Source organism: Pygocentrus nattereri, chromosome 6, assembly GCF_015220715.1.
Source record: "Pygocentrus nattereri isolate fPygNat1 chromosome 6, fPygNat1.pri, whole genome shotgun sequence".
In the NCBI taxonomy this organism is placed as follows: domain Eukaryota; kingdom Metazoa; phylum Chordata; class Actinopteri; order Characiformes; family Serrasalmidae; genus Pygocentrus; species Pygocentrus nattereri.
The window spans coordinates 6,355,306-6,367,267 of NC_051216.1; the positions used below are offsets into that span (position 1 = coordinate 6,355,306).

An 11,962-nucleotide genomic window follows, 5' to 3' on the forward strand; every position below is an offset into this window, starting at 1 on the left:
TTGATGTGCTTCCACACAAAATGGCCATCATGTTATTAGTTTAGAATGAAAAATAAATAAAAAATATATACATATTGTGTCTACAGCAAGATAACAACCCCATGCACATTGCTGATGTAGCCCTGGGCCTATGGGTGGAGCAGCTTTACGCTCGGTTTGGTTAACAACGTGAGAAGAAGGGCTGCCACTAACACAGCCAGAGAAAGTGTTTTCTCACCAGCCGCCCTTACATTACAGGACAAAGGCTTTACAGAAACTGTAAAAATAAACATCAGATTCATATTCGTCCAAGAGGTCACAGAGATAATGAGCAGTGCTGTGTCGATTAACCCCTTAAATCATCCCAAAGTTTTATTAAACAGTACTGCAACGTAAGAACAGCTCAACCATTTTGCACTGAAGTCCATGTAGTTACTGAATATCACTGCTAGACAGTAACTGAGTAAATGTAATTAGTTTCTGTACTTTAGTATTTTTGGTGTATCTGTACTGAAGTTTCTCTGTTCTGGGCGACTTTTTCCTTTCACTCCACTACATTTCAGAGTCTAATATCCGACTTTTTCCTCCTACATTTTGAGAAATCTGTCGTTCCTTTTGGTTTCTGTGTGTATAAAAACGTAACACGTCAAAACGAAAGAAGCGCAAAGCCAGAGCACCAATCAGGGCCCAGCGGTCACTTTGTTTAGAGCTGGTTTTGACCTGTTGGTCATACCGACCCAGTGCAGCATGCGGTTCTATGATGGCATTGTACGGCATTTTTCTAGTCTTTCACAGCTAGCACGCTATTAAGGGAGTACAGAGCCGTTTGGGCTTCAGCCTGGGTTTGATGTGACTTCTGACTAAGAAGAGACACTTTTAAAAGTAAGTATTGGGTTTAAACTGTGTTGAACAGCTAACCAAGCAAATGCTAATAAAAGCCAACATGATCGGAAGCAAAACTAACGTTTCGTTTTGCTTTAGGGAGCAAAGAGCCGACAGAGAGTGAAGCATCTCCAACTTCAATAAATGAAAAAATAAAAGGGGAAAGTAAAATGTTGGGCTCCGTCTTTAAAGAACTTCTCCTTCGATGGATGCAGCCCCTGAATTGGAACACAGCCTATACCATCAACATGCTGGTGAACAGTGAAATGTGGAGTTCACATTTTCAAGAATAACATGGAAATTATGCTCATAAACTCTCACATTTTTACCATAGCGATGTTATGTAGGCTTATAGCATGTGTGCTGCATACCCTGAACATCTCAAGAAGTCAAAGTTACTGTGGTACTCAGGGCTGTGGAGTGTCTCATAGAGATGACCAGAGCAGTCATAGAGCTGCTGATAAGCGCCAGTTGCAGAGCTTAAGGAATTAGGCCCACTGCAGTAAATGTGGCAGTGAATGACCATCTGGCTCTTTATTCTAGATTAACAGTTTCCCCCAAGTCTGTCCAGCTCTTTATTCTAGATAAACCCGGTTTCCTCCGAGGCCGTCTGGCTCTTTATTCTAGATAAACGCGGTTTCCTCTGAGTCCGTCCGGCTCTTTAGTCTAGATAAATGAGGTTTCCTCCGAGTCCGTCCGGCTCTTTATTCTAGATGAACAGTTACATCTGAGTCCATCTGGCTCTTTATTCTAGATGAACAGTTTCCCCCGAGTCCGTCTGGCTGTTTATTCTAGATGAACAGTTACATCTGAGTCCATCTGGCTCTTTATTCTAGATGAACAGTTTCCCCCGAGTCCGTCCGGCTCTTTATTCTAGATGAACAGTTACATCTGAGTCCATCTGGCTCTTTATTCTAGATGAACAGTTTCCCCCGAGTCCGTCTGGCTGTTTATTCTAGATGAACAGTTACATCTGAGTCCATCTGGCTCTTTATTCTAGATGAACAGTTTCCCCCGAGTCCGTCCGGCTCTTTATTCTAGATGAACAGTTTCCCCCGAGTCCGTCTGGCTCTTTATTCTAGATGAACAGTTTCCTGCTCAGCCGGTTCTTATACTAATACCAGGCTGGTGCTGATGAGCAGGAGAGACGGGGGGGCCGAGTGTCTCTTTATGGAGGAATCGGTGTGAAAGTGCTGCTCCACCAACTCACCACCCCTCATTTAACGGCAGGAGGCGGTGCCTCACTTCACAAAGCCTTTGGCCACGATATTGATCTTTCCTGGTATTAAAGCCACTTTAATGTTGTAATTCTACGACTTTTGTCTCAAAATATTAAAACATTTTTTCTCTAAAGGTTATGACTTTTTTCCCAAAATAGTAAAAAAGCTTTTGCTACATATTCCAACTTTATTCCCGAAATCTACTATCTTTATTTTCATTACAGTGGCGCTAAAACACTGCCGTAGTTCAGGCTCAAGACGCACTGCCTGATCAGAAACACCTTCCCCCATCGAAGATGTGGGTGGTGGTGTATTAAAATTGTCAACCTGGTTAAACCTCTTAGTCATAAAAGTGCTGTTTAAGTCTGTCAGTCTCCATATTTTCCTGTAGCTCACGTTAGCTAGCTATATAAAAAAACAGCAGCCCAGTGATTGGAGGGTTTAGAAAATAACACAGAGCTTGGTAGATTTTGATGACATAATCCAGTGACAGCGCTCACAAAAAAAAACAAGTAGAATTCAATCATCCCAGAAACGCAACATTATGAATATCTGTGCCCATTTGCTTGAGTAAGCCTGTGATACTCTGGCTGCCCCTGCGTGGACTGTATGACCGTAATGGTGCTGTTTCTCTGTTAAATCTCATGAATGGAGTAATGCGAAAAAGCCCCTCTGAAGCTACTGACGTCCAGACCTTGGTGTCCTCATAGGCCATGATTCAGACATTCAAAAGCTGTTGTCAGTTACTCGAAATTAACCCCAGAAACCAACAGAACTTGTGAAACTGTTGTGAAAAAAGGTGACCGGTGAAGAAACAGCACCTACGCTCTCGTCACGTTCACTGTCACTGGAGGTAAATGGAGCAAATGATGATGACTCCTCTTCTGCTTTGTGGCTGGCACTGTAAGGGTTAAAGCGGCTTCTCACCATATGTCATGTATATTGTGTACATTTCAGCACTATTGTGTAATGCAGTGATTACACAGTGGCCTTCTGTCTGCGAGTGGTCACAACAACATTCCTCAGGCATGTTTCTCAGGCACGTTCCCACCTGTCTGGATGGAGGTGGGGGACTTGGTTGTTTCCAACCGTCACAGAGTTTACACACTGATGAATGATGCTGTTCAATCATAAGAGCCAGTTCTGTATGAACTTCTGTATAAACAAGTCTTAGATCGGTCACATCTTAAACTGCGCTGGCCACTTTATCAGAAACCCCTCAGTTTTTGCTCCCTGTCTGTCAATGCACGGTTTGTGATAGACATCCTCTAGAGTAGTGGTCACCAACCCTGGTCCTGGAGATCTTCCCTCCAGAGTAATCTAGTTCCAACGGCAACCTGCCACACTTGCTCCAAGTTGAAAATGCTAAAAATAAAAGGAAACTGAAGGGCAGCAGTTCTGCAGTGGGTGGGTTGGTGGCCACTGCCCTACTTCTTCAAGGTCAGTTTCTGACCTCAGAGTGGCTCTTAGCTTGGGTGATGGACGCTCTCAACCCAAAAGGGCTTTAATAGTAATACAACGAGTGAATGTACAAGGTAGGTGTTTTTAATAAAGTGGCCAGTGAGTGGAAGTACAAGGTAGGTGTTTCTAATAAAGTGGCCAGTGAGTGGAAGTACAAGGTAGGTGTTTCTGATAAAGTGGCCAGTGAGTGGAAGTACAAGGTAGGTGTTTCTAATAAAGTGGCCAGTGAGTGGAAGTACAAGGTAGGTGTTTCTGATAAAGTGGCCAGTCAGTGGAAGCACAAGGCAAGTGTTTCTAATAAAGTGGCCAGCGAGTGATAGAACAAGGTAGGTGTTTCTGATAAAGTGGCCAGTGAGTGGAAGCACAAGGTAGGTGTTTCTAATAAACTGGCCAGTGAGTGGAAGCACAAGGTAGGTGTTTCTGATAAAGTGGCCAGTCAGTGGAAGCATAAGGTAAGTGTTTCTAATAAAGTGGCCAGTGAGTGGTAGAACAAAGTAGGTGTTTCTGATAAAGTGGCCAGTTAGTGGAAGTGCAAGGCAAGTGTTTCTGATAAAGTGGCCAGTCAGTGGAAGCACAAGGTAGGTGTTTCTAATAAACTGGCCAGTGAGTGGAAGCACAAGGTAGGTGTTTCTGATAAAGTGGCCAGTTAGTGGAAGTGCAAGGCAAGTGTTTCTAATAAAGTGGCCAGTGAGTGGAAGAACAAAGTAGGTGTTTCTGTTAAAGTGGCCAGTTGTATGTAGGTTTCTGTCTCAGCTTTTAAACTCACTGCAGTGTTTACCTAAACAGTTCCCGTTTTCGTGATCAGATTAGGGGAAGTTTACGTGTAATTGTTGTAACAGTGTTAAAAACCCACAAGTCACCCGACTCTTTTTGAAGCTTTCTCTTCTTTAACACCGACACTGACATGAAGTTTTTATATTTCCCCGATTTGTGATGTGAACTGAAATTACACAGTTCTACAGTGTGTATGTAGAAACACCAGTACCACGCAGTGGACGCCGCCTGCTGTTCAGTTCAATATTGCAGATATATCACGTTTGTTTATCTGATAGCTGGTAGATCTTTTAAAACCATCTGTGATGTGCTGAGAAGGTGAGGAAGTCTTAGAAGCGTTGCTCTGAACATGATCTGAAGCAATTTCTGATGCTCTCAGAAGATTTAGGAAGCATCAGAAGAGATGCATTGGTCAATTTCCCTGTTTGCTCAAAATATTGTGGTAAGTGGTGTTTTCCAAACTCGGGGCCTCTGTGTTTCTCTGTTTATCTTCTCCTCATGTGCCAAGGCCCTGTGAACGCTTGGCTGATGGTGACACATCACTTCCACCTTCCAGAGCAGCTTTCAGATGTTGAACTATGTGGGTTTAACTACCAAGATGGTCTAAACATACAAGCCTGATTAAATGTGTGAACAGTATTTATATATATATATATATATGTGTGTGTGTGTGTGTGTGTGTGTGTGTGTGTGTGTGTGTGTGTGTGTGTGATTTTATTTGTATTTTTCTCTCTTTGAGGTCGACACATCACATTTCTGTGCTAAAACTCTCTGCCTATCTTGTGCTGGTCTGAGTGGATCAGACACAGCAGTGCTGCTGGAGTTTCTAAACACAGTGTCCACTCACTGTCCACTCTATAGAAACTCCTACCTCATCAGTCCACCTTGTAGATGTAAAGTCAGAGACGGCAGCTCATCTGCTGCTGCACAGTTTGTGCTGGTCGTCCTCTAGTCTTTCATCAGTGGTCACAGGACGCTGCCCACAGGACGCTGCCCACAGGACGCTGTTGTCTGGATATTTTTGGTTGGTGGACTATTTTCAGTCCAGCAGCAACACTGAGGTGTTTAAAAACTCCAGCAGCACTGCTGTGTCTGATCCACTCAGACCAGCACAACACACACAATCACACCACCACTACGGCAGTGTTACTGCAGTGCTGAGAATGATCCACCACCCAAATAGTACCTGCTCTGTGAGGGTCCATGGGGGTCCTGACCACTGAAGAGCAGGGTAACAGAGTATCAGAGAAACAGATGGACTACAGTCTGTAACTGTAGAACTACAGAGTGCAGCTATACGGTCAGTGGAGCTGATCAGATGGTTTCTGAGTGCAGAAACGAGGAGGTGGTCATGATGTAATGCCTGACCGGTGTATGTAGTGTAGTGTGATTTTGAAACCCGAACATCTAGTTAAGCTTGTATCATAAATCACACGCCCAGCATATGACCGTCTTGGTTTTACTTTCAGTGTTATGATTGTTAAGGTCATGTTGGTACCCCAAGTTTGACACGAGTGGCCGTCTTGTGACCAATTGAGTGTTTAAAACTTCCCCAGTGAGCTCTCATCATCACCACCACCCTCTTCTGCTTTTGGTTGCCACATAAATACAACATCCTCGTCCATCCATGACATCTACCTATTGATCATCAGCACAGAGCAAACCAGCCGGACACTCGGATAGAGCTTCACCTCAGGAGCGGTCACTCTCTGGCCCTGTATATAACACCGACTAGGGATTTATGATCTGAGTGAAGGACTTTACGGAGGTGAGATGGTTTGGTACTTCTGTGGCTGAGGCTTTTGGAATAGAGTAAACAGGATATAGCATCACCGCTGAAGGCCGTGTGTTGACGCACTGCAACCTCAGTGCTTCTGCATCTCACCACAGTGTGAACCGTCCGAAATGAAGGGCACAATGACCGGTAAGAGGATGATGATTTAACTCTTCAATCATAAGAATCTCAGGCTTTTATAGGTATCCATTAAAACACAATGTATATACTTCAGTATTTTAACTGTTTGGACTCGCTCAATAACTTATAAAGCGTAGATAAATTGAAATATTAAAAATGAGACGTCAAATCATAAACTGGTGGTTTATTCCAATTGTAGTATTTTGGGAACAATATGATGGAAATAATCAGTAGCTGTAATTATCTTTTCATAGTAACATCTTAAAATGAGCAAGATGCTAATTTGGTCTCCACTTTTTGAATATGAGGCATTCCGGATGTTAATTTAATTATAAGTTCATTCAGCTTTCAGTTGTGATGGAATCATCTACATCTACTAATTTCTTCATTTTTACAGCTTCTTACTAATTTGAAACCTATTGAATATGAGCGTCATATTAGAATCACCCTAACCCTGTGTATATATATATATATATAACTGAAAAATGCTTATATATATATATATAAGCATTTTTCAGTTTTTGTCATAATTTGTAAATGCGTGTTTCTCTATACATTGAGTGTGAATTTCATGATGAATGGACCAAAAGAAATGACCCAAAATGACTTTGAAAGACGTCTGGTTCCATTGACTTACATTAAAAGTACAGTCTGTTTTTTCCTTCTCCTGTAAAGTTATCATTTTGGAGATTCTGACAACAGCAATATATATATATATATATATATATGTGTGTGTGTGTGTGTGTGTGTGTGTGTATATATACACATACATATACATATATGTATATGTTGAAGTATGTATGTACGCAAGTTTTAAATTCTGTAATCTATATTACAAAATTACAATTAGAATGATTTTAATAAATATTTAATGTAAAATTGAACATATGAGACAAGATATACACCACAATACATCACAGACTCAAATCAAAATATGACAAATATGTCAAAATAAGATTTGGTTAAGAGGGGCTTCTTTCTGGCAGTTTTGAAATAATGACTTAGGATCTTAAAATGTTGACTTAATATCTTGACTTACTTTCTCAAAATCGCGACTTACTCTGTTGAAATAAGTCAGACACTGAGAGATATTACTAGTGTTGTAGAACTTGAGTCCAGTCTCGGTCTCTGTCTCAGTCTCAACCTCAATTTGACTCATTCTTGACTCGGTCTCGGGGTAAAGTGGACTCAGAAATTGTTAGGACCAGCCAAGGGCAATGCCTCCGTCTGAGGTAACTAGAAGATCTGTGCATTACGATGAGCACAGAGACTCGAGTGAGTGGCACCACACAGGGGAGGGATGAGGTGAGAACCAAGCAGTTAGAAAAGAGTGAGCCAGATTATTCCACCTGTCGTGATCTAAAAAGAGAAAACGGACCATAAATATTGTTGAAATCTGGCTGAACTGGACTTTATTTGGTCTGATATTCAGTAAATGTTGTTGAAATCTGGCTGAACTGGACTTTATTTGGTCTGATATTCAGTAAATGTTGTTGAAATCTGACTGAACTGGACTTTATTTGGTCTGATATTCAGTAAATGTTGTTGAAATCTGGCTGAACTGGACTTTATTTGGTCTGATATTCAGCTGTCGACTGTATAAGATGCTGATATTCCTACTCGGCTACTTCAGTAAACAGTATATGGCGCTGAGTCATGATGCAAGTTAGAGGTTATGATGTTCTGGACGTTTGCTTGAGGAAACGACCTTGTTGAATTTTAATTAAAGACCCCTGGTCTAGGCTGAACTTAGTGCCTGGTGAGGGAAGCACTATTTAGCCTCAGAAAAGTGATTTCACACCTGATTTAAGGATAAAAATTTTGTAAAATATGTGACGTCTGGCCCACATTGCACTGATTCTTAATCTGTTTTTTTCTCACTGTAGATCCAAACGTCTCCCACCAATCCGTGAACTTTTATGAGTTCTATGAAGTCGATCTCAACTACACATACGACTTCAACGTTACCGAATTTCATGTGGACGGTAAAACCATCCCGTGCAAGCCCATCTCCATATCGGACGTCATCAACATTACAGTATGTGTTTTCTACGCTGTAGTTTTCCTACTGGCCATCCCTGGAAATCTGATTGTGGGGTTTGTGATTGGCTCAAACCGGCAATCCATTTCTCCGTCGGAGGTCTACCTTTTCCACCTGATGGTGGCTGACTTGCTGCTAGCGCTAACACTGCCCTTCTACGCTACTTCTGTGGTGCACGGGTGGCTGTTCGGAAACACCATGTGCAAACTAGTCAGCTTGGTCAAAGAGGCCAGCTTCTACACTAGCATACTCTTCCTGGTCTGCATTAGTATGGACCGCTACATGGTCATTGTCTGGGCTATGGAGGCCCGGAAAGCCCAGAGAAGGCTGTGCAGTTGGGTCGTATGTTTGGCAGTTTGGTTTTTGGGCATCCTGCTATCCTTACCTGCTCTCTACAACGAAGCTTTCACTCCCAAACATTCCGAGACAGAGCTTTGTGCTGAACGCTTTAATACGGAAAGCTCAGACGAATGGCGGCTAGCCACTCGCATCATGCGACACTTGCTTGGCTTCTTCCTGCCGCTGGCCATCATGATCACGTGCTACAGCATTACTATAGCCAGGCTGCTGCGCACCAGGGGCTTCCAGCGCCAGAAGGCCATGAGGATCATCGTAGCGGTGGTTGTGGCCTTCCTCCTCTGCTGGACGCCGTTCCACATGGCCACCATAGTCGACACGTTAATGAGGGCCAAACTGCTGGAGAACGACTGCTCTAAGCATAACATCGTGGACTTGGCCATGTTCGCCACGCAGAGCCTGGGCCTGTTGCACTGCTGCGTCAACCCGGTGCTGTACGCCTTCGTGGGAGAGAAGTTCAGGAAAAAGTTCATGCAGTTGCTCTACAAGAGTGGAATGCTGGAGAGAAGCTCTGTGTCAAGGTCCACCAGGTCCAGCTCACAGTCTTCAGAGGCCATGTCCAACTTTCTTTGAGAATGAAGGATAACAAAGTCACTGGACTCTTATAAATGGGCGTAGAAGCCTTTAACTGATCTAGAACCATTTCATTATGCGGACGTTCTTCAAAAGGTTCATCAGACGTTAACAGGTTAAAAGGGTTTTTTTTTTATTTTAAGGAACCAAACTGGTTCTTCTGTGGCATCTTTCAAAAGAGAACTTTGCACCGTGAACAGCTATTATTATTAGTATTGTCATAACATGATTACTTGTGCTTTACTGTTGAACCAAGACGTGTTTTCACTGTATGCAAGTATGAGGTGAAACTAAAAGTGCCTCCAGCTTCCTTCATGTTCATGTTCATATGAAATGAAAGTAAGAAACAACCACTGAGTGGGAAGTGGACAGCGAACATAGACTGCCATGGACAATTTACAGCATTTTAAATTATTGTGTGTGCCTTTAAAAGTTTGTGTTACAAAATGTGTTAAATTAACTCAATAAAAAGCTCATTGCTGATGTTGTGGCTCAGTGTTGCCCTCTAGTGTTCTAGTTCTACTTCACAGGCAACATCCAGCTTCCTCTGGTGCTTCAGCCTATAACAAAAATTCAGTTCATTTCAAATCAGCTTTCTTGTTGTAATATCAGTACAGCGTGATTAAAGTACACTGTTAAGAATAATACCAAGGAGGTGGGGTAATTTAGTTTTACCACAGGCTGTCTGTGATGTTAATGACAATTTGCATGGGATAAAAAAGTGGCATTGTTAAGAGTGGCCATCAATCCCAAAAAAAAAATAATTTAAAAACGCAAAATAGGAAAAAGGCTAGATAAATTGATAGCGTTTTTTCCTGTCAGTCACACAGGACTAATATAAGCTGGGGTTATTAGGTACAAGGCATGGGAGATGTGGTGGATTCAAACAGGAGTGTATACAGTGCATACAGTTTCATATTACACAGTGTAAGACAGTACAGTGTTACTGGACCAGTATGCATCAGCCAGCTTCTTGTTCGAATTTTCCCGTTCCACCTTAAATGGTGCATCAGCCAGCTTCTTGCGCGAATATTCCCATTCCACCTTAAATGGTGTATCAGCCAGCTTCTTGTTTGAATTGTCCCATTCCATCTTAAATGGCGCATCAGTCAGCTTCTTGCTCAAATATTCCCATTCCACCTTAAATGGTGCATCAGCCAGCTTCTTGCTCAAATATTCCCGTTCCACCTTAACTGGTGCATTAGCCAGCTTCTTGTTCGAATTTTCCCGTTCCACCTTAAATGATGCGCCAGCCAGTTTCTTGTTCGAATTTTCCTGTTCCACCTTAAATGATGCGTCAGCCAGCTTCTTGCTCAAATATTCCAATTCCACCTTAAATGGTGCATCAGCCAGCTTCTTGTTCGAATTTCCCCGTTTCACCTTAACTGATGCATTAGCCAGCTTCTTGCTTGAATTTTCCATTTCCACCTTAAATGATGCGTCAGCCAGCTTCTTGTTAGAATTTTCCCGTTCCACCTTAAATGATGCGTCAGCCAGCATCTTGTTCGAATTTTCCCGTTCCACCTTAAATGGTGCGTCAGCCAGCTTCTTGTTCGAATTTTCCGTTTCCACCTTAAATGATGCGTCAGCCAGCGTCTTGTTCGAATTTTCCCGTTCCACCTTAAATGATGCGTCAGCTAGCGTCTTGTTCGAATTTTCCCGTTCCACCTTAAATGATGCGTTAGCCAGCTTCTTCTTTGAATTTTCCCGTTCCACCTTAAATGATGCGCCAGCCAGCTTCTTGTTCGAATTTTCCCGTTCCACCTTAAATGATGTGCCAGCCAGCTTCTTGTTCGAGTTTTCAGTTCCACGACTTTCTGACGCGCTTCACACACTTTGCCTTTATGTCTGGTCCCTTTTGAACTTGCCTGCCTTCATTTTTGTGTTTGTGTATTTTTGTATTTTGGCTTTTCCTGACCTGACCCTGACCTTTGGATCACTATTTCACCAGGAAAGTTTCTGGTGCTCCTTTTATCTGCGCGTGTCTGACTTGTTCTGTCTCCAGTTGAGAAACACTGTTGCTGAACTTCTGGACTCAGTGTTCTGTAAAGCGGCAGCCGAGCCTCTCATGAATCCTCCTGTTGGACCCAATTATGCCACCACTTGCTGCCTGTTTACTTGTTCACCTGTAGAAAAATCCAGAACAGGCTTTCTTAAATCATTCCACAAACTTTCTGATTTTACGTCGTCCCAGTCCAAACTGGACATCAAATTCGGAATTTACAAATTCCAATTACCAAAAAAATCAATAAAATTGAAGAACTGAAATATGGAATGTCTTTTTTACTGTTTTCACTCAAACGCCTGTAAAAGACGGTTTACAAACCACTAAAAATCTGTTTTTATTTGCATTTTAACTTCTGCGACCTTTTTGGAGTTGGATTTGCACAATGTTCATTTTCCCTTGAAAATCCCTGATATAAAAAGAAGAGGGAAATTATGAAATATAGAGGACGTAAATCTTCATATCTTGACATATGCAAGCTGTGGGTCACTGCTCATTTGCCATGGCTACATAACTTTGTTTGGAGCAGAAAACAGAACCGAAAGCAGGGAGTCCTTTTTGAGCTTTCGCATTGCCCAATGGAGGCATAAAAGTATGGTGTACACTCACCGGCCACTTGTTAGTAAAAGGCTGGACCCCCTTCTGCCTTCAGAACTGATTTAACTCTTCATGTCAGACTTTCAACAAGGTGTTGGAAACGTTCCTCAGAGATTCTGGTTGGTTATTTGAGTTCCTGTTGTCTTTCTATCATCTGG

The 11,962-nt window shown here is 42.4% G+C and overlaps 1 protein-coding gene across 1 annotated transcript; it reads left to right on the forward strand.

The window, feature by feature from the left end:
- The first annotated feature begins 5,954 nt into the window (after positions 1-5,954).
- LOC108442709 (C-X-C chemokine receptor type 2) lies at positions 5,955-9,685 on the forward strand. The gene is made up of 2 exons (XM_017722881.1): positions 5,955-6,240; positions 8,118-9,685. The coding sequence occupies exons 1-2, from the start codon at positions 6,222-6,224 to the stop codon at positions 9,200-9,202; spliced, it is 1,104 nt and encodes a 367-aa protein (XP_017578370.1). The 5' UTR covers positions 5,955-6,221; the 3' UTR covers positions 9,203-9,685.
- Positions 9,686-11,962: the final 2,277 nt, after the last annotated feature.